Raw genomic sequence first — 22,265 nt, 5'->3', positions numbered from 1 at the left:
CAATTTGCCTTTTCAAGCAGCCGCTGCACTGCGGCTTTCCCGGGAGGTCCAACGAGGTTGTGCGAATTAGTGCAAATTTCCCAGTCGAGCAAATTACTTCAAAATCACTGACGGAAAGGAGAGATTTGTTCACATACCTGTATAATTTTGCCACAGCCCTCTGATAACTGAGTAAGTTTCGATCTCTTCTAGGAAAGAAGATTGAGGCTGAAAAAAAGTGCTTTTTGTAAGTGTAGAGATAGGGAAGCTGGCAGGGTCTCCAGTGAGAAGACCCTAGCCATGGGGGTTGGGGGGGAGCTTCCACAGAGCTGCGGGGAAAGAAAAGACAGAAAGAGACTCGTGTCAAAGAAGCAAGTATTTTATTGTGTAAAAACCAAGCAGACATCGAATACGGCCTCCCACTGCCACACACATGGCAGTGCTGCCTTGCACGCCAGTGGTGTGTGCCCAGATGTCCCAAACACGCAGGAACCGTGAAAGTACATACGGATCTGTTTTCAAATATCTACGGAATTATAAAAGCTTCAGAGCTCTGCTGTTGCTGGGTGTCACACCAAGAGCCAAAAGCATCCTTTGACCCTTCAGCTGATTTCTGAGCAGTGGTGCATGGGTTGAGATGTCTGGGCTGCACCTTCTGGGTTAAAAAGGGGTTTGGTGTTCCTCCAGCTCTTTATAGCGTGGCCTTCCCCTGGCCAGCACAGCACGTTATCAGGCATTTATGGCAGCCGCTGGGTTTTAATTACAGCACCAACTCCTGAGTCAAACAACTGCAGGAGAACAAGAAAGTCCCTTGTCCCCGCGGCTGGCCCTGAGCAAAGCTGTGGTAATGGAAACAGGGCAGGAGCACAAAGAAACCAAGGTATGTTTAGAAACAAAAAAAAAGTCCCATTGTCTGTAAAACCGTCGCATGACTTTTGGGGAGCCACTTTCAGTCTCGGCTTAAATTATGTGTTTCCTATCAGGTGCTCTTCCAAAGGAGCGGGGAAGCAGTTCGGTCGTGGCTCCCTGCTTGGTGCAGCACCGAGGCCAGTCGCTACAGTTTATTGAAACCAAGTCTGGAGAAAGTGGGACGTTTCATTATGCAAATTGTGCTTCCTGGAAAGAAATGTTTTATTAACACACGCTCCCTTCTTGTGTTGGCTTAGTCAATTTGGTCACAGCTTGACATCCAGTAAGTTAGTCTAAAGGCAATGGTTTTACAAAATGTTTTTCTAATCTATTTTAAACACTTAATTACAGTTGTGCTGCATTCATTAGGGACTTTGCTTTCAAACCTGGATTGCAGTAATAAATCCTAATTCTTGAAGCGTCAGTTGTGATACAGACATTGGATCCAAGTGGTTGTCAGAGGCACTTGCTAACTGGGAGAAACACGCCTGATCCAGGCGGGAGGCCCCTCCTCTGGCGAGGGTATGACCTCCAGCATCCAGCCAAAGTGAATGTCATATTAACCAAACCAGCACGGGCACCAGGAGGAGTGCTCAGCAGGGCTCAGGAAGATGTATCTTCTGGGTGGCAAGGTAGGAACTGGGGGACACTATTTTCAGGAAACCAGCATGCCAAGGGAACCCAGCAGTGTTGTGGTCAACTGTGGGGCTGGCCCCAGCACCAGCAGCATCCCCTTTGCCCACCCCTCTGCAGCTCCAAAGTGGGCAAGAAGAAGGCAAGGGGTCCCCAGTGCTGCATACCCTGCAGGGCATCCCTGGCACCATCCCAGCTGCAGCAGAGCAGGAAGCACAGTCGGGCACTGAGGCTGAAGCTGGGCCAGTGCCTCCCCTGCCCTGGACTGCTCTAGCATGCTGGACAGGGGACATGGGGACTCCCGCTGGCCTGGGGCACCCTGTCCTCATGCACACCACAGCATCAGTGCAAGCACTGCATGGGCTGGAGGGGCAGCGGCTTGGGGCCAGCACTGCAAACCTGCCACCACTGCTCTGAGCTAGTGCCAGGCAGCAGCTCAGTACAGTTACCTTAGTCTTTTCCCAGATACTTCCTCATGATGCTGGTGACATCGTCTTCCTTCCCTTCTGCTTCTGCCCGGTGGCTTGCCCCGCTGCTCTGGGTGCTGGCTTTGCTGCTGCAACCCTCCCCGTCCCCTCTCTGGGGCTGTGGCCGGCGTTTGATGCTGTCAGCGCTACAGGAGGAGAGGAAGGAGCCAGAGGATAAGGAGGAATCGGAGAGGTCCCCAGGGTCCTCCCGGGGGGCTGGGCTGCGCTTGACTGTGCCCTTTGTCTCGGAGGATGCTGAGCTGCCTGCTATAGCCTCATCCTCGAAGCGGACAGTGAGGGGCCGGTGGCCGTCCTTTCTGTCCCTCCCAGGCTTGGCCAGGCTGCTGGTGGAGCGGGATTTGCGAATAGCCGGGACGAAGTCATCGAAGTCGATGTTGGTTTTCCTCTCATAGTTGAGGGTGGGTATTCGCCAGCTGAAGGGGTAGCTGCTCCCCTTCCCCTCGCCCAGCCTGTCGCTGGATGGTGAGCCCAAGAGCCCCCCAGAGCCCCTTCCCACCTCCACATCTTCCACCGAAGGCTCCAGGCAGCTCCTCCAGGAGCTTGGCCGCGGTGTGCCCAGCACCTCCGTTCCTGCAGTTGAAGAGCCTGGCTGGCGGCCGGAGCCATCAAGGGTTTGCAGGAGGGAGTCATAGGAGCCGAACTTTGATGCTCTTCTCAGAGCTGGGGAGCGTGCCTGCTCAGCTGGTTCTGAGGCCATGCTCCGCAAGCTGGAGGAGCGCACAAGGCTGGTGCCTGCTTCTTCACCTTCCCTCAAGCTGGAGGAGCGCACAAGGCTGGTGCCTGCTTCTTCACCTTCCCTCAGCTGATTCCCATCCAGCTTCCCCAGGGAATCCTCCACCGCTGGGAAAGCTCTGCAGCGCCGCAGGGCTGCAGCACCCGTGGTGCGGTAAATGGGGAGGGGAGAGGTGTCACCCAGCGCCAGGTGCCCTTGCTCCCGTTCCACTCCCCGCTGCCGCCGCAGCTCCTCCACATACTCAGAGAGGGCAGCTGAGGAGCTGGGCACCATCCCTGACACTGGGGAGAGCCCTCTCCTCCTTGGCACCGTTGGAGACAGCGGGCTGGGGAACCTCGTGTCCGGGGCAGGGGAGGTCCTACGCCGCAGCACTGACGGGGACATCTCTCCTATCCTGTCCTCAGGCTTTTTTGGGCTCTCCAGCTCCTCTTCATCTGCCAGAGGTTTTCCGTACTCCTGTCTCCTAGCACCAAGCAAGGGACTCGTCATCCTCCCCAGATCCACAGGATCGATGGACCTGGCAGAACTCTGGGAAGAAGCCAGCCGGCTCAGCACTGGTTCCTTGGTGTCTCTGTTCACCCTAAAAAACAGATGTTGGCATTAGTTTAAGTTGCATGATTTCCAGTGTCCATAATGTCATTCAGCAAGGACAAGGCTGAGCAGCAAAAAGCCAGTATTGGCATGGTAGTCTCAGAATAAACTCCCTCTGCTACACTAAGCAGTTGGGCAATGCCCAAAGATTTTATCTTAAATAATTCTAGGTCAGCTAACCCTGCTATATCCACAGTGTAGGGTGTGTGGCGTGACCAACTTTATCTCTGCCAAACCAAGACATATCTCCAAATGTCCTTCTTTCTTGACAGATTATAGCAATATGTAGGATTTACTTTATTTCTGACAAAGCCAAAGGTTATTCACTAAAATTTTATGAAACCAGTTCACAGATAACCCTGAATACATCTTAACATTATTGCAGGGCATGTTTCAACCAGGCTGATGCTGTGGAGGGAGAAGGATTGTTGAACTGCAAGAGCCAAATGCCACCTGGCCAGGGGCTGCTCATTGACAAGTGACTGACAGAAGTGATGTGCGGAGATGGGACCCCTGCCCTGCAAACAAGGGCTGATACAGGAACCGTGTGGGCTCCACCTCCACTCACCAAAGAGGAGCCACACTGGTTACCGTCACAGCAGGACACCGTCCCCAGGACACACAGCCCTCAATCAGCAGGCTGGTGGCCAGTCTGCAGGGCTGGTTCAGCCAGAACATGGTGCCAGATTTGGGATGGCACTGGCTCAGCACAGGCAGAATGTTGCTCTTGCTACCAGGATTGCAGCTTGTGCAGAGTGCATATGTAGAGCAGCAGAAAGGGCAATAACAATAATAATGTTAATAATAGTAATGTTAACAATAATACTGTTAATGTTGTTAACACCAATACTAATACTACTAATAATGCACGCCCCTCTGTGCTGAGAGCAGAGTAGCACACAGCAGGTCTGCGGCTGGGACCAGCACATGGTGCTGAGAGGCGATGCCCAGGAGGAGCCCTGCCAGCCAGCTGCTTTTCCTGATTTAACCCCTGCTCCTCACCACAGAGCTGCAAGAGCTGCTTTGGGACCGCTGTGGTGACACTGTTCCCACCCCTGCAGCAGCCACTTGCTGAGCAGGACAGAGGCATGGTGGCATGGGGGCAGGAGCAAAAGATGGTCCTGCCTTCCCCCAAATCCTGCTTGTCCATCCCCAAAGCGTTTGATGGCATTGAGCACCCACAAGCCAGGACAGGAGCTTGGGAACATCTCCTTGGGCACCACAGGATGCCAATGTAGTGCCTGTTCAGCTTCTGAAGCTGCTCCCGAGCAGCCGGCTCCTGGCATGTGCAGGCTGCCAGAAAGGGCTTCTTTGCACCAAGCCTGTCCCCTTCCTTGTGCAGCTGATGCATGGAGATGAGGAGGGGCTGCAATCACCAGTGGGCTCAGTGACACTGAGCTCCCAGTGTGACACTTTACATCCCCCCCACCAGCACCTACGTCGGCTTGAAGGGCTGAAAAACTGGATTTTCTGCCTGTCCCACTGTAGGGAAAGACAAAGGGTCCTCTTTGCCAGGATAGATCTGAAGCGGAGCAGGCGCTCTGCTGAGCTGCACTGTGTCTCTCCTCGGTCCATCGCTTTAGATCAATGATAGCCAGTTACTATCTATAGGCTGCTCGCACGCAGCCGCTTGCCGGTGAGCTGGGGAGCGTAGGCGCCTGCGAGTGATGCGTTTTGACAAAGTCTGCACCCAGTGATGGCAGCTGCCAGCACCGTCGGCAGATTATCCCCACTCACAGATACCCCCACCATTGCTCAGCCAAGGGGGGTCTGGTATTGGCCTTAATGAGAAGGCTGTCGGGACTTGAATTTGTCTGAGAAAGAAAGGAGGAGGGAAAAAGACAGTGAAGGGCAGAGTAAAGCAGCAGAGCCTAAATATAAATACATCTCTTGGAGGCCAGCAGGCTTTGAGATGCGGAAGCAGTGGTCAAGTTTTACATCACTGGTAATGAAGCATCCTGCCCTGGGAATGCTGGTGTTGCCATGGGAACGGGGAGAGAGCAGATAATCCAGCCACCATGCGGGACCGGTTCGGACCAGGCTCTGCTGACCTGTGAAATAATTTACGTGCCGAGATGGGTTGAAGGCAAACTCCACGGCTGGGAAACACAAGCGACTGCAGGAATGATGGGGTCATGGAGGGCCTTCAGGTCCCCCGTGCCCACTGGCACAGCCCAGGGCACAGGGGTGCCTGCCTGGCCCCAGCACTAACCTCCATGCCACGCGCCTGTAGCTCATTAAAAGAGCCTAACCCACTGGATTATTTAATGCAAAATGAATTAACCAGAGATTTAAACTCCCTCAAACACAGCAACCTGCAGCATTACCCCATGCCACAGCACCTGATGTTGCTGAACCATCGGAGCTGATTAATAGTTTGAGACATTTCGATAAAGCTGGTTTTTATGAACCTAAATTGCATCTTACCTAAATAGCTGGTGTAATCCTTCCAAGAGAACTTGTACGGAAATTGCTCCAATCACTCTCCACGTTTCCAAATAATACTGTAAACTGACTGCTGCATGACCGGCTTTCATAAATTAAACAGCCAGCTTCAATGTTTTTATTTGGTTTTTAAGGCTGAGATAAAAAGTGAGCTGGAGAGGTAAGAAACACTAATGGACTGTGAACATGAACAATTTACACGCCACTATTTATTGTCCTGTTCGGTATGATGGACAGTTAGCATTTTTATGAAAATCTTTAGAGCCTGAAATGGAGTGAAAGCTGCAAACATGGGATTTCCTCCAGCTCCCATGGCTAGTAAGAGTCCGGCTGCCGAGGCCCTGCAGCCCCCTGGGTCCAAGCAGGGACCATCTGCGTAATGGAGCATCTCATGCCCACGCTCTCCATGTCCTGGTTTTCAGCAAAATAGCTGAAGTCCAAAACCACCCCCTCCATCCTTGTCTGTCCCAACAGTTCGTATTAGCCACATTCATTAAGTGAAACCCGACTGCACATGCCAGGGAAAGGGCTGGTTCCTCTGGGGAAGCCGCAGTTCTCCGGACACGGCTCATCAGCCCATGGTCAGTGCATGCGGTGCCAGCGCCGGCACATTGGTGCCAGGGTTGTGGTGTGTTAACCCCGAGCAGCATCAGCTGCCTGGTGAGCACATGTGGGGCCTGATTGCATTTTAAATGAAAATGTAAATGAATTTTAAATTAAAATGTTTATACTAGTAGCAAAAGCACCGTGTGGTGGGGAAACACTACATGAATATCTCCACTTTTGATGCTTTTCCTCTTGCTTTCCAGCACCTAAAACACTCAGGTCCTTCCAGCAACACCCATTATTTCTTCCCTTCCTAGGAAGCCAAAACCTGCTTTGCCCACCTCTGGAGACCCCCACATGACAGCTTCAAGCTGCTGCCCACCCCAGCACCAGCCACCGCTGTGGTGTGCCCAGCACATGTGGGAGCACCAGCCCCTGCTCCTCTGCCACAGGTGCGCTGAAATCACACTCAATTTCAACTAATTACTTTCAGGAAAAGGAGCCTGGGGACCACAACGTAATTTCTCCTATGCAACAAGTTTCCGATGGAACAAGCCCAGAGGCTGGAGCTGGTGCTACTGCTGGGCTGCCATACCCTGTCACTGGTCAAGCTGTGCCCACCGCGGTAGCAGCACCCTATCCTCATCATGTGCTCCTTTAACCATACCCTGATGGCTATCAAAAAAGAAAAAGAAACAACCCAAAAATCATGGCTAATCTTCTCTTGGCCATACTCAAGCCTTCTCACAAGGCAGAGCACAAGTGTGAGATGGTCCTGTCCCATCCTGCAGCATCCTCTGGCTAATCCCAGGCTAAGGGCTGATGTGTTGGTAACAACTCCCAGGGCTTGGAATAACCCTTGGGAGCCCCGGCAGCCCCGGTGGTGGGTGATGCTGGAGGGGGCAGGACCGTGAGCACACTGCAGCTGCCCAGCAAAACTCCGCTCCTTGCCTCAGCATCAGAGGAGATGGTTTTCCTGAGCCAAAAGCAAAAGCAGGGGCCCAATGCAGAACTCGGAAGGCATCTGTAAGCCAAACAGAGTTCTGCAATATGCCATTCACACCAAAGCAAATGACATACAACAATAATTAGTGAAGATTACATAGCAATTAACATGATTACAATTACGCTAGTTGAAATAATTTATACAATAAAATCCACACATGCATTGCAACACATGACCAGGAATGAAAGTGTGGCTCAGATGCTTTTCCTGGTAGCTCATAAATAAAGCCAAGACAACTCCATTTCAGCGAGAGAAAAGAGACTGGCCTAATTTCTGTCAGAAGAGGATTTTCTTGTCACGCCGTCATCTACAGAAGAGCTCCCAGTTTCCCATATAATGATTTGCTCTTGACATGATAATGTTTAAAAATAAACGTGTCGGATCCCCACCAGCCTTGGCACTTGGGCTCCTGATTTTGTGAACTGAAGCAGAAGGGGGAGGATGCCGGGGTGATGCCAGAGCTGTGGATGCTGCGGTGCCATGGGATGCAGGGACTGAGAGGCAGGGCCCTGTGCCGCGGGTCCATTCCCTGCCTGCACTGCGGGATCAGCCCCTCTACCGCAATGCAACCCTGCCCTGCCTGGCGAGGGGCAGAAGAAACGCATACAATTTTGAGTTGTCTTCTTAATAAAAATAATGATAGCTTATTCCAGCTCTGCAATGTGTCATATTTACTGAGTCTTAGCCCTGCTGGCCACCATTTTGTACAAGCATTTAGATAGCAGAGAATTAAAGAAAACGTTAATCAAATCTCTCATTCCTGTACGCCACACTGATGATAACAGCCTTCTGTGCTTTCCTCTGGCTTTTGGCAGCTGTTTGTTCAGCAAATATCCCATATGTAGTGCCGAGAAGCGAATGCTAGGACGATTCATTTTTCATTACTGGGTGCTTGTGTAAGACAAAGGAATCTTAATAAGGAAGAGCTCGTTTTGCTGATCTCATTTTTATTACCTTACCAGTCTCATTGTCTGTTTGTTTGCATTTCATATAGCCTCCTTGCTAATATTTCCATCTTAGATTAGCTGAAGCCAAACACTGCTACTGCACCAGGATTTGTAATTCAGCCCTTCATGACCCCAGGATGGAGGCGGATTGTCACACTATTTCCAGGCACAAATTGCCTGTCACAATGGCCATGGTCAGTCCAGCCTCCATACCTGCCCTTTTACTATAAATCCAGTGTATTGCACATCAGAAATATTACATTAGCCGTAAGTCTTGTTGTGCTGCCATTCATCTATGCTTAGAGTTGGGTCATTCAGACCAAAGACTCCTAAGCAGTATTTAGGAAATACTTCACTGATGGGTGCTGGGGTGCGGTGTGGGGTCCCAGAGGAGCTCGACTGGCTGCTGTCAGAGCTCTCACCCATCACCTCCCCACGGGTCCCTGCCAGACTGCTCTTAAACTCTGCCTTTTATCAGCAATGGACTGCTTCAAACCGCTGCAGCATACCCAAGGTGTCCGCTGCCAGGAGAACTTGCTCTTCAGAAAACTAATTCCGGCAATAGTTATTTTACTGTACAAAGCAGGTGAATGCAGTGGGAACAGATCTCACCAGAACCAGAGCAGGGAGTTTAATGCTAATGTCTGCAATGAAATGGCAGTATGCAAACCCTATCAAACGCTCTCAGCTTGGAGCATCTGCCTATGGACCTGCACACAAGCAGGGAGCAAGGGGATGCTGCAGTGAGCTGTACTTAGCATCAGCCCGGCCCTCACCCTGGTTCTGGGGGAAATGGGGGGAAAAGCTGGGAAAATAGTGATGTATGTCCTGATACAACATCCCTGGGAAAGCAGTGTGGCAGGGAGGCCCCGCGTCAGGCTGCAGGCAGGGGTACTGACAGCCCTGCCTGCCCTGAATTCGGCTGGCCTATCTTTGCACCTGTGTCCACTGCAGGCTGACACCACGTCCCATGTCAATCGATGTTATAGGTCATGCATTATGCAAAAAAAATGTGCTTTTCTTTGTTAGAAAGCTAGCGTTCTGCAGATCTTTGCATGCAAAATAGAGAAATCACCTTCCCTCCATGGGGATGATGTTGTCTGGAGCCACTTCAGCCCTGCATGGCTCCTGGCCCCAGGACTCCAAGCTCCATCTCTGCTCCATCTCTGCTCTCCCAAGCCTCCAAAGAGACCCAACGCTCTCCTCCATCCCCATCACCTCCCTTCTGAGATGCACCTACCAGGCCCTGATTTACAGGGCTTTTCAAAACTCATCCTGGCAATTGCTATGGTGCTGGGGATGGCTGTAAAACAGAGCTTTGTCTGTGGGCTGGAGGGTCCTTCTGACGGGCAGCTGGGCAACATGGCTCCAGTTCGGGCTGGGCACGTGGGCACCCACTCAGCCCCGAGAAGCCCTGCTGCCGAGCACCCTGGAGTGGCTCTGCAGGAGCTGAGCAGAGACAGTTTGGCCATGCAAGTGCTTAGGCCATTCTCCAACTCCCTCACAGCCCATTAGCATTACTGTCAAAAATTAACATATTTTATATTAGAACTGTATAAATGCAGACTGTTTCCTCACCAGTGAAAGGCAAGCATATGGCATACAAATCCTCAAATAGGCTGCATCGCCTCTTTAAATTATCTCTAGAGAATACATCAAGGGATATTATACTGCTTGAAGCATGTTTTTGATGTAGCGACTTTCATCTAGCATTTCACTGATCCTGGTGTGGCAGCAACTACCTTCCTTGATTTGATATTTTGACCTTAAATACCACGGACCCCCTGAGCTCCTTTCCACATGTCCTGAACGGAGCACAGCCAAAGTACCCACCATCCCTGGCCCAGCATCTGCACCATCTCTCGGTGAACCACAGGGGCTTCCCTGTCCCCAAGCAGGTGCAGGCATTGCAGCGGTGCCACCATGGTGCTCCTCGCTGTGCCATGGGATCCCTCTTGATTTTTTCCACAGGAAAATAAAAGCCAAAGAGAGCAAGTGGGAGCCCCTGAGGATACATAGCGGTTTGGGATACTCAGCTCTGCTGAGGGAGTTATGGGGTCCACGCTCTGCGTGTGTTCTCCCTGTTCAAAGGGCCACAAGCAGCCACTGCCCCTGGCAGGCAGCAGGCAGGGGAGCAGGCAGCACCTTCCACCAGGCTGCAGGGTCTGCCCATGCAGAAGCTTCTTGTGACAGGAGAGCAGCTCCGGGGCTGACAGCTCCTTGCCTTGACACCCCAACGGGGCAGGATGCCCACAGCTACCTCTCTGCGCCTGAACACTGAGAAACCAGTGCTGTCAGCAGCTTACTCCTGCCTCTCACACTTCTTTAAAAAAAAGATTAAAATACAGCAGGGTTTAAAATATCTTTGTGATGGCTTGCTCCTGCAAGACATTTTTCTACCATCCATACATCTGCAAGATGCTGGAGCTGGCATCAAGCACCTGTGTTTTCCCTGGAGGAAAGCGGCGTCGGGTGCCCCGTGCAGGGAGAGCAGCCGTGCATCTGTCACTGCCAGAGGTGGCTGTGCCCAGGACAGGCTGGGGGTCCCTTACCTCGGGCCTTGGGTGCTGCGGCTGCTGACGGACTGTGCCAAAAGGCTCCCAGACATGTTGGAACCCACCAGGGAAGACCAGCCTGTGGATGAACCCGGCCAGGACTTGACGCTCTCTGCAGGCTCCAGACTGAGTGTGGAGCCAACACTGGAGCAGGCATCCCTGTGGGGAGAGGAGATACCCCGTTAGCTCTGCAAGCACAGGCAAGAGGGCTGGTCACACTGGGAAGGGGTCCTGGGGCACGTGTGAAGCACAGACCGGGGGGCTCCTTCACAGCTCCAGTAACGGCAGCTCCAGCTGGTAGGCTCTGCTCTGGCTGTTTTGGAGCACTGGCACAGGTCGGGTAACAGATAACCTGGTCCTTGGGCCAGCACTGCTGCCATTAACTGCTTCCCTCGGTTTTATAGGTGCCCTGTAGCCAGTGGGCAGGAAAACCTCGCTGCTGCCTGCAGTGCCCTGGGACTGGAGCTGCAGTGATAGAGCTGGTATGACCCCAGGTACCCCACTGTGCCCTACGCCCCCCCTGGGCTCCCCCGGGCCTGGAGCTACCCCTGCCCACCCATCGGGAACCCCCAGACCAGCTGTAGCAGATGAAATTCTTTAGGATCTCAGTTTTCCTTCAAAGTCACAGATCAGCTTCATATTCTCAAAGTGCAGCCTGGGGGAGTGAGAGCATCTCGCTGGTTTAACAGACAGAGCTCAAAGGGAAAGCGAGTGGGTCAACAGGCGCAGGGGCACAAGAAGCCAGCGCATCCGAAAGCCCCTCTCCCTGCCCTCGGCAGGCTGCAGGCAGCTGGTGGTCAGTGACCACGGCACAGCCAGGCGCAGGCTCCTGCCCTTCAGCCAGCAGCTCCCCAGGGCTCGCTCACTCCCCTTGCTGTCTGCGCGCTGCAAGGGACAGAACAAAAGGGTCAGCACAGCGATGGCTTGCACAGCCTCCCCAAAGCCGCCACACGGGTCTGACAAGATGAAGAAATTCCCAGGCCAGCTGCACCAAAGCCGGCTGCTCTGGGGGCTGACACGAGCAGAGCAGGGTTTGGCCTGAGCCAGGCAACATCGCTCCCCGCAGCCCGGGCAGAGCTGCGGAAGGGAGCGGGGCGGGGGCAGTGCCAGCACGTCGCGTGGCTGGAGACCCCCTGACCTGCTCCCTGCACCGGCCAGGCCCTGGGCTGCAAAAGGGACCCGGTGCATGCACCCCCGTAGTCATCAGGGCTGCTGCAGCGTACGTGGCATTTGCACTCGCAGCACATCTCTGGGGTGCCCGCACCGGGGAAGGGCAGGTAGCACCGCGCACCGCACCGCACCGCCTCCCAGCCCGCAGCAGCTGCGGAGGTCCCTGCTGGGAAGCGCTTCTCACCTCCTGCTAATGTGTCAATTGTGTTGGAAATCACTTTTGTTTTACAAAGGAGTGAATTTCTGAGCTCGTGGTTTCTATCTCACCCTTCCCTGGTTTAATCACTACATAAAGAAAATCTCTCTCACTGCATGGTGACAAGCACATCTCTGCTTTTTTTTTTTTTTTAATGCATTTATCTACTTTGTCTCCATTTGTCACTATGCCCCTTTAGCAGTGTAGCAGAGGGGAAAATTGAAGGGCTGTAGAAATAACACCTGAAAAATTCATTTGAATTTTTTTCTCATTTTTTGGTAGTAAAATCCTCTACCTAATACAGCCAGCTTCACTGGTTCCTCCAGGCCCCCAGCTCCTATGGCTGATCAAATCACAGGATTTTCAATCAATAAACCCAGTACTGGGGCACCTGCTGACACACAGCTGCATGCCGTGCTGCTAGGGACAGGAGCTTGCTCTGTGAACGGAGTGGTTTCCACCCCTTTTGCTTACTTTAAGCTGGGCCGCACGTTATGATTTTAAGGGTGACACTTTTTTTGTGAAACCTTCCCTTAATATGAGGTTCCTGGTTCGTAAACGTGTGCTGCTGCACCAAAAATGTGCGAAGATGCAGATGTGCAGCTACAGCCACCCTGGCATCACCCTTGCACAACGCAGCATCCTTCCCCACCACAAAGCATCTGACCCTGCCCCTCTGCAGCCCCTTGCAGCCCCTCGCCTCACCTCTCCGCATCGCTCTCATCGCTGGATTTCAGCTCCTCCAAGGCCACCTGCAGATCGGCAATGCGCCGGATGGAGGTCCCCAGGTCGGCTTGCAGGACCTGCCGCACCTCTGCCAGCTCCGCCAGCTGCTGCTCCTGCATGGACGGCACTGGGTTAGCACTGGCACCCCAGCATGGCACCCCAAACTGTGGAGCAGGCGAGCGAGGCACCTGATAAAGGTGTGTGTCCCCCTGCTCTCTGCGCTCTGCCAGGGCTTGCTACCTCCCACTGCGCTCTGCTACACGTGTGATAGCTTGTAAAATGCAACTTCCTCCAACAGGAGAGAGGCAAAGGAAGCTGAACCCTCCATGACTGAGCACCACCTCCCACAATGGAAAAAGGCTCAGAGGAGGCGAGCCAAATATCCCAAGTACAGGGAAGAATGTAAGGAGCCACCAGCAATTTCTGTGCGGAAACTGAACTGAACTCCGGGGAGGGGAGGGTGACCTCGGTTGTAAGCACATGGCTGTACCAAGGCACCACCAGATTGTACTAACAGCCTTCCTGGAGATTGTTAGTAAAGAATAATTTCTTCCTGAGCCAGCCAGACCACCATGGGGGAAGCATATATACGGCTCAGCCCAACAAAAAGTATATAAAACCTGGAGAAGTAAAAAAAAACCATCTTTGAAGAGAGCAACAGGCCTGAGCTGGCTTCAGCCCACACATCTGCTCCTGCAGCTGGGGATGTCCAGTGCCGTGGCGGTGAGTGTACAGAGACCTGGGCTGGGCATCGCATCTTTGTATCACGTTGGTGAATCACATTGGGTGAATGTTGCAGTTGTACTGTACCCATGGTGTGCTTTCAGTGCACTGCTGTATTGCTCTGCTAAATCAAAATGTAATGCTGATATACCAAATGATTAAATCTGATATTAAACATTAACCTCCCTGCCCCATGTGGAACATGTAAAAGCAGCTGGTGTGAAAGCACCACGTTGCTGCCAGGGACAGAGTGGGGCACAGACCGCAGGGATGCTCCTGGGTGTTTCAGGGCTGCTCCTCCACTCACACACACTACACACCTGCCTGGAAACAAAGCTCTTTCCAGAAACGCTGGAGCTGATGAGAAAAAACAGAAAATCTATTCATAATTTAAACTACAAGGAGGAAAAGCTGGATAAGCCGCACAACCCGCATGGCTCCATGGACCCAGCATCACCTGTAGCCGGGCAGCCTCATGGCACACCGAGGACGCCGACCAGGCACTGCTCACCCACCGTGGCTGAGCACCACCATGCTCATGAGATTCCAAGACCTTTCAGCTAGGAAGGAAATCTTTGTGCCATTTTCTAAACCATCACACGGCAGAGAGAGGAGGAGAGTGAGCGTGAGCTGCAAATTCACCGTGATTGAAGCCGCCAGCTGTAAAATTGCCATCTCAGTGGCGACAAGGTGAGAGATGATTTGCAATGCGGGCTGCGACAGGCCGTGGCGCAGGAGCCGGCAGACTGTCAGAGTAAATAATGAAAGCCCTGGAATCACCAGGCGCACAGGCCTGAGGGGAAGAGCATTTCAGTTCATAAAAACATGCAAAGAAATATCCCAGTTTGGGTTGCACAGCATCACAGTTGCTTTTGCAAATGTGTCGATATTGGTAAAAACCTGAATGCTGCCAAGAAGCTTTCTGAAACTCTGTGCTTCTAAGCCCTTTGCTGCCTTCCTGGTTCAGGTGAATGTAGAGGGTGCGAAGGACCCATTCATTGTGGAAGCTGCTCCGAGTTGTGCGGGGATGGTCCACTGCCCGGGGAGTGGAGATGCTCCCCTCGCCAGGGCTGATGCTGCAAACAGCCAGGGGCTTGGGAGGGAGCACAGGGTGAAACACTAGCCCCCGAGAGGAGAAAAGCCTAAGAAGAGTGAGCTCCAAGCTCCGGCTGGCTACGTGCCTCTATTAGTGACTGCGAGACCAGGCAGCAAAACAATTGCTAAAGAGCTCAACCCTTCAAACAGGTTGATAAGAGTCTCTATTGAACTACTTCCTTGGCTGCAGGATATGGTGCAAATTAAATATACTTCAGTGGCTGCATTTAATTCCTTTCTTCCTTTCTGCTATTATTAACCTGACAGTGACTGGCGGGGAGGCAGCTGGGCACACAGTAGGGTGTGACCCCTCCAGCACCCAGACCCCGCTTCCTCTAGCCACTGACAAATGAAATCCCCTGGGCACAGCTGCGAGAGCAGCAGACAGCATGTCCTGGCGGCTAGTGGGGTCTCTCCGGCCCCACTGCCTTCTGCATGACAGCCACAGGCATGGCTAAAGAAACAGGACCACCACGGGGCTCCAGCCTTGCTCTCCCCAGGGATGCCACAGTCCCTGGGCACCCCTGGTCCCTGGCACCCACGCTGCATGGTGGGGAGCAGCCCAGCTCCCCCGGGGATGCCGCAGTCCCTGGGTACCCCTGGTCCATGGCACCCACACTGTGTGGTGGGGAGGAGCCTCTGGCCTAGGATGGGGCTGCGCAGGGCACTGGGGTGACTTTGGGAACTGCACAGCCTTGGGCTCTACGCACTGCGGGTAACCTTGGGGTCCCCTGCCCACACGCCAGCCGAGTGGCAATGTGAACATAAGCCTGAAAATACCTGTTTCTTAATAAGATTTGACACTGCTAAGCGCAGTGATGTTGCTAAACAGACTTCTTCCAGCAGAGGTACTATCACCACCGCCATCGCCCCAGGTACCCAGACTGATGAAATGCAGAGGAAAGCACCAGTCACATTCAAAGAACAACCTGGGGCTACTCCACACTCGCTCTTTGCCAAGTGGCTTGCACAAGCCTATACAGAAAGCAAATTTTAGCTCTTGGGGCTCAAGTGTTACTGTAAAATGAATTCTGGTGATACAAATCTGCAACAAGATGATGTGGGGAAGAGAAACAGTACCACTCAGTTTCTGTGCCCTGTCTTTTGGCATGGGCTCAGCATATCCACAGCTCCCAAGGATGCTGCAGCCAGCAAGGAAGAGGAGGAGGAGGAGGCCAGCAGAGCTGTGGCTGGCCAGGGGAAGCACAAGGGGAAATGCTCTGAGTGAATGTGCTGCTCAGTATTTTGGGCTCAAAACAGTGCAAAGTAGAAAGGTTCATTTACGGAGCCACAGAGCAGCTAGGTCAGTCAGCCCTGTGCTCATAAGGACAGCACTGCAGTGGGGAGGGGGCTGCAAACCCCCTGTCCCACCCACCCCAGTGCTCAATCCCTGATCTTGTGCACAGAAGCACTTCATGTTTTACTCTGCACCGTACAATTGTCTCAAGGAAAGGAATAATTATGTCAATATAATTAATTTCAAATGTGAAAAACCTATCTTCGTAATACAAACTGACAAGAATGGTCCCAGCATCAGGCCACTGTTATCCCACGGAACTATTAGACACCTTTGACACATGTTGTTTCAATCTAAATGTAAATGCAAGAAGCATTTCCCTTTTAATACAGTAATTGGCCTGAGCATTTACATCCTCGCTCAGGATGAACTGCCAAGTCTTGCCAGCTTTTTGTTTTCTCTGAGCAGAAAAGGGGCGGGGGAAAGGGAGAATATATTTATTGAGAAAACTCATAACCTGCTTGCTCATGTGGCTCTGCCGAAGCAGGGAGAGAAATGCTGCAGAGTGGAGCAAGCGGTGGTGCACCCACGGTCCCTCTCCCAGTCCTGCTGGACCCCAGGGATGAACCTGTCCTCTCCCACTCCAGGCAGCAGCTAGGAGCCAAGAAATTCACCTGGCTGCAGAGGCACCAGGCATGGCTGCACCCTGCCAGCACCTCCAGCCTCGGCAGAGCCCCACCTCACCCATGCACGCAGGGATCTGCCCTCTCCCTTCCCGGCTTCCCTGCACATTGTGACTCGGTGGCCACAGCTGGAGCCAGCCAGCCACTGCCCTTCACCACGCACAAGAAACCACCGTGATGCCAAACGAGAGGCTGCCGGGGACCGGAGTGCTGCGCTGCGGCTGGACCTGGGGGATGGAAGGTGACTTGTACATCATTTTGCCTGAATTATTCGTTGTTAATGGCCTGTTATCAGAGCCCCTGTGCTCCGGCCGGTGCTGCTGGTGACAGGGATCCTGGATGGCTGCTGCTGAGGGCTGCAATAAGAGGAGCTGTGCTGGTGAACAGAGCTTATAAAGCAACGGCTGCCAGAGGAATCAGTCCTTTCTACCTAATCAGGGAGCAGGCAAAGTCTGGAGCAGCTGCCCTCACGCTGCACAATGGGGAGTAAGGCAGCAATTTTCCAACTGTTTATGAGATTTCTTCTGCTACTCTTTAGCCTCCACAGGGGTCTAATATGCATTACACGGCAAACTGATCTGTAGGGGGATTTCATCCCTGAGCACACACATACACCTCAGCTGGGCTGCTCTTGCCAGCCCATGGCACATCAAGAGCAGTGCCAGAGCTGCCCCATGGGACCCCAGTGCCTCCCCCAAAAGGTGACCCCCAAACAGGGGGGCTGCTTGCTCAGGGCAGGAACCCCACAGCCACTGGGCCAAGGGCCAGCACTGGAGCTGCTGGCTGGGAAGGGTTTGGGTGCAGGACTGCACTGCCAAGGGGTCCCCATCAGCTTTTGGAAGCACATTCCCTCCCTCTCCTAGGGAGAAGCATGGATCATTGCCTTCTCCCTTGCAAAGCACCAGATACAAGACTTGCAAAAAGCCCCAGTGCTCCAGAAAGGAGCTACAGCTCCTGCCACAAACCAGAGATGTTAGAGCAGGTGGTCCTTTACTTCATGTGTATGTTGATTTTTCACTGAAAAGCTCCGCTAGTGTCTTTCCTGCCTTACAGTGGTTTGGAGCAGCCCTACAGCATCCATCCTGCCTACCAGCGAAGAACCTGCCCACGCACCTGGCACAGGGGCCACAAGGAGAGACAGGGACATGGCACCAGCTGCGAGGCCAGGGAAAGCTGCCCCAGCTTCTCAAATGGGAGCTGAGAGCACTTCTGCTACATGGGCTCAGGAGCATCCTCTGTTGTTAAACGCCGGTCCCTGTTGGCACCAGTATATCTGGCTCCTTCTACCAAACCAGTCAGTCACTCACAGCAGAAACCAGTCTGACCAGCTCAGAAACCCGGGCTGATGTGTATTTTATAATCAACAAGTAAAATATATGTTCCGCCTGGTTTTGCATACGTTTCCAGTTTAGATTCTCCCATTCACAGCATATCGGCAGACAGATGGTCCCAGAGCCCAGCAGTCCCAAAACCTGTCAGCACTGGCCCACTGGCAGGTCAAAAGCATTTATTCTGAAAATCTGTGGTTAATTTCTGCTTACAGGAAGCCTGAATTAAAGGCACTCTCAAGACGAGGGGGGTGGGAGCTTGCTTGGTGATGGTCAGCACATAGCAAACATCTCATCACTCTGAGATGCTGGTGGGACTCCTGTCCTCACTCAGGGGGGCTCACAGGATGCTGCTGCTGCACATCTGTGCTGGTAAGACCCTGACAACATGGGTTACAGTATAAAAAAAATTAACTCCTACTGTGAGTGTCACAGCCAAGTGCTCAACAGTGGGTCTGGCCTGCTAGCCACCCTTCCCTGCATTTCATACGGCCCCTCTTTACCCATCCTGCCCAAAGCCCCTGCAGCCCCAGACCCCCCACCTGCCCCTCTCACAGCACCATCCACTCCCACTGCAAGGACAGGTTGGAAAGGAAGAGATTTGCTGCAAAGGGGAAATACTGCTGCCACTTCATGGGTACCCAAACAAGCAAAAGCCAAGGGAAGGGCGGTGAGGGCACAGCCCCCAGCCCCATGGCACCCCACCACCGGCATGGCATGGCAGCAGGGCTGTCAGCCAGCCCTGCAGCAGAAGAGATCAAGACAAGCACAGGCTCTGCACCAGGCAAGGACAGGAGGAGACATGGGCTGGCAGCTCCCAGGGGTCTCCCTGCTCCCAGTGGGGGCTGCTAGCCCACATTGCCCCCACACAGCTGGCAGTGAGATCCTGCTGCCCACCATCTCCCTGAGTATCGCTGGGGCTTCCTCCTGCACTTGGCCAGCAGTCTTTTCCAACAACAAAGATGCTCAGGCCCTCAGCAGTGAGGGGCAGCAGCAGGCAGCAGCAGGCAGCTGGAGGTGTTTCAGCCCCTGGCCAGAGCCTCCTCAGAAATAGGGAGGGAGGGGACACCTCATCCCACCCACGTCGCCCCATCTCTCCACATCCTAGCTTTGCTTTCATTGCTTCTCTGGAAAAGGATTTCTAAACTCCTCTTTTTATTAAGAGTTTCTTTTTCATCTAATTTTGTGCCAGAAGCATTTGAAGATAAGTTAAAAAGCGTTAAGCAAAACCAGCAGTGAAATAATTTGTGGGACTCTAAAGAATGCCGAGGCAGGCACTGCAGAGCAGCCAGCACCGTGTCCTCGTCACCGTCTTTTATTTTTGTTTGTGGTTCTGCTGTCACAACATAACCTTTGCAAGATCCCATCCACCTGAAGTGAAGTGTAATCTAATTAGTCCAATTTGGATTGCTTCTATTTGAATAATTTAGTGTACACCTGCAGTATTCATCAATCATTATTATTTTTAATTAAGTAATTAACTCGAAGGTTTTCAGAAAGTTTGAAGTGACGAAATTTCCACCATTGAAGTCTCAAGTGAGTCGGGGTGAGGGGCTCTTTCTGTGCTCACAAACACTGCTGTTACCAGTAATTAGTGTGAGCAACCACAAGTGCTGATGATTTCCTGAAGAATTTACTACTTTAATGGCAAACCAGGAATCATGCGCCTGCTGTACAACAGGCCTAATTAGCGCTTATCCAGTTGAGTTTTCACCCGAAGCTCCTCCATCACCCAACCTCACCTCTAAGGACTGGCTCCCTTTGATGATAATTGTTGTTACACTTAGTCTAAGCCATTAGCTTTTAAAGAAAAGAGCAGCTCTGAAAGCCCCAGGAGCAAGCGGTGCTGGGGCTGAGGGCGGAGACATCAGAGGGTTTGGCTGGGACCCGGCTGGGAGCTGTAGGTTTGCCTGGGTGGGAGCGTGGCATTCTCAGCTGGAGGCACAAACAGCTCCCACTTGGCTTCTCAAGTTCACTGAAAGCACCACCAAAATCCTTAAAGCTTGCAAATGAAAAAAAAAAAACCAACCTCATAGAGATCAGGCTGCAATGTGCTACAGCATACCGGATGGAGTGGCGATAACAGGGCAGCATTAATATGAAGGAGATCTCACATCATAAGAACCAGAAAAAAAAGGTTATTTACACTGTGACTCTCAACTTTCTTTTTTTTTTTTAAAAAAAAAGTGCAAAGAATATCTTCCCACCTATACTTCAGTTTTCAGTAAAAATAGTGAATTATTATGGTGACAAATATCACAGCTTCATTAAAGATACCTGATTTGAAGACAGTGCCTGCAAGACCCCATGGAGTGCCCCGGCAGTGGGGGCTGGGTAGGGTTAGCAGCGTGTCTGTCAGTGCAGACGGCTGGAAGAGACCCAACAAGTCCAGTTGACTCACTGGCATGTGCCTCTGCCAGCTGGGGCTTCATCCCAGCAGGATCAGCCCCTGCTTTTCCCTGGGTATCCCAGCTTGGTGCCCCAGCACAGCCCACACGGATGGGAGGCACCCAGCATGCAGGGCAGGAGGGACCTTGGGGCTCCTGCTCATGGCTGAGCTCCCATCCCAGAGCTCCCATCCCAGGCTCCAGCAGCTGCTTGATTCCTCCCATGAAATGTAAGCTGTGCAGCTAGTTCAGTCAGCAGCAGCACAGCCGCAGGTACCCCCTTACAGAAACAGGAGCTCCTTTAAGCTTTTTAGTTATTCTTAACACCTACTGGAAGAATTACTGTCTAAAAGGTGGAATTAGTGGATTAATCCACCCTGGCTTGTTAGTAGATCACATCTCCCCCCCTTTGCTGCAGCACACACACAGGTGAGGAGAAGATGCTCTGCCAGAAGTTCTGTGAGAACAGCCCTGTAAAGGCAAAGCATGGGACAGGGTCCTCATGCAGTGTCCCTGTCCCTGTCCAGGGCTCTTAGTGATGGCTGCAGACACCCAAAGCAGCCAAGACAAGGCCTCTTGCAAACACCTCCTTGTCTCCCCGATGCTTATGATAGACCATCTACCCCCTCTCAAGTATCATCTCCAGAGCACCAAAGCCAGGAGCTGAGCCCAGCACCCATCATCATCCTGCCCTAACAGCAGCCTCAGGAGGGAAATCCCAGCCGGTGGCTGATCCCACCGCAGTGACGGCAGCTCATCGTTCTCCACACCTCTGCCCCACGCCTGGTCCCAGCCCCTGGCTCCATCCTTCCCTGCACCACAGCAGGCAACTTCACCAGGGGACAAGCATGAGCATATGTGCATACACAATAAGCAAAGAGAGCTGGGCTTGGTTTTAAGCTCCCCAGAGTTGGCTCTGAGTTGGAAATCCATCTTTCACTTCTGTTATGACTCAGTTTCTGCTGTGGTCCAAGGAGACCAGGCGGCTGGGTCTAGCCTGTCAAGCTCTGAGTGTCAGCACAGCAGCTGAGAAATGAGGAGTTGTGGCAGGCTGGGATCCAGATTTTATTGGAAGAGGAGCTATAGCTCCACGGAACAAATCCAGTACATGCAACCAGAGCAAAGACAGAGACAACCAGGGCCAAGTACTACCCCCACCGTTAGAAAACATGCCACCCTTGCTGCAATGGCACCGGGCTTGGAAAGTGTTCAAAACCTATTCTTCTTAAAAAATTCATAAGGCAGAGCCATCTGCCTGTCAGCCAGCTCTCCAGCTCCCATCCCTGCTTCTTGCTGGATTTTCCCTGCTTCCTGTGAATGGCATGAGTCTGCCTCCCAACTGCCCAAAGCCAGGTCAAAAATGAGAGAGGGATTGAAATAGCTGTCCTGAGCCTGCCTGAGAGTGTGGGGATGATGGGACAGGGTTTTCAAGTGCCTCAACCACTGATAAACACGAGCTGTGAGAATGAAATACCTTATATACAGGCACGGGATTTCTAACCTAAACTGTACAATGAATTTGTCCCTTCAACGCATCTCTTAAACCCTGACAGTGCATGGAAAGTCCACAGCCTCGCAACTGTTTATTTAAATAATATTTTAAAAAAATTGTTAGGTGCAGACGATGACTTAAGTAATGTTAAGTGAATAATTCATGCAGTATTTATAATTGATGGGGGATTTATCAGGAGCAGAGCCGTAAGTAGCTTTCTATTAACTATTGATGCTCTCTGCCAGCCTGTCGACAAGCATGGCTGGGCTCTGCAATCACAGTTCTCTCGTGATGTTTTATTTAAGTGCTGTTAAGAGTACACAGTCTAGGGGAACACCTCTGTTCCTGGGGAACACCACAGCAACCCCCGGCTCCCAATGTGTTCGTGCCATGGTG

The 22,265-nt window shown here is 52.4% G+C and overlaps 1 protein-coding gene across 1 annotated transcript in view; it reads right to left on the bottom strand.

Annotated features, from left to right (window-relative positions):
- Nucleotides 1-342: 342 nt before the first annotated feature.
- Nucleotides 343-22,265, bottom strand: part of MYO18B (myosin XVIIIB) — a 74,255-nt gene continuing 52,332 nt past the window's right edge. Inside the window, exons 37-39 of the mRNA XM_056323604.1 lie at nucleotides 12,904-13,037; nucleotides 10,830-10,991; nucleotides 343-3,322 (exon numbers count right to left, since the gene is read on the bottom strand). Of these exons, the coding sequence (XP_056179579.1) occupies nucleotides 1,972-3,322; nucleotides 10,830-10,991; nucleotides 12,904-13,037 (1,647 nt within the window). The 3' untranslated portion in view covers nucleotides 343-1,971. The remainder of the gene's footprint in view (nucleotides 3,323-10,829; nucleotides 10,992-12,903; nucleotides 13,038-22,265) is intronic.

The sequence above is a fragment of the Falco biarmicus genome, chromosome 1, assembly GCF_023638135.1.
Source record: "Falco biarmicus isolate bFalBia1 chromosome 1, bFalBia1.pri, whole genome shotgun sequence".
Classification (NCBI taxonomy): Eukaryota; Metazoa; Chordata; class Aves; order Falconiformes; family Falconidae; genus Falco; species Falco biarmicus.
This window is presented reverse-complemented; position numbering and strand designations above follow the sequence as displayed.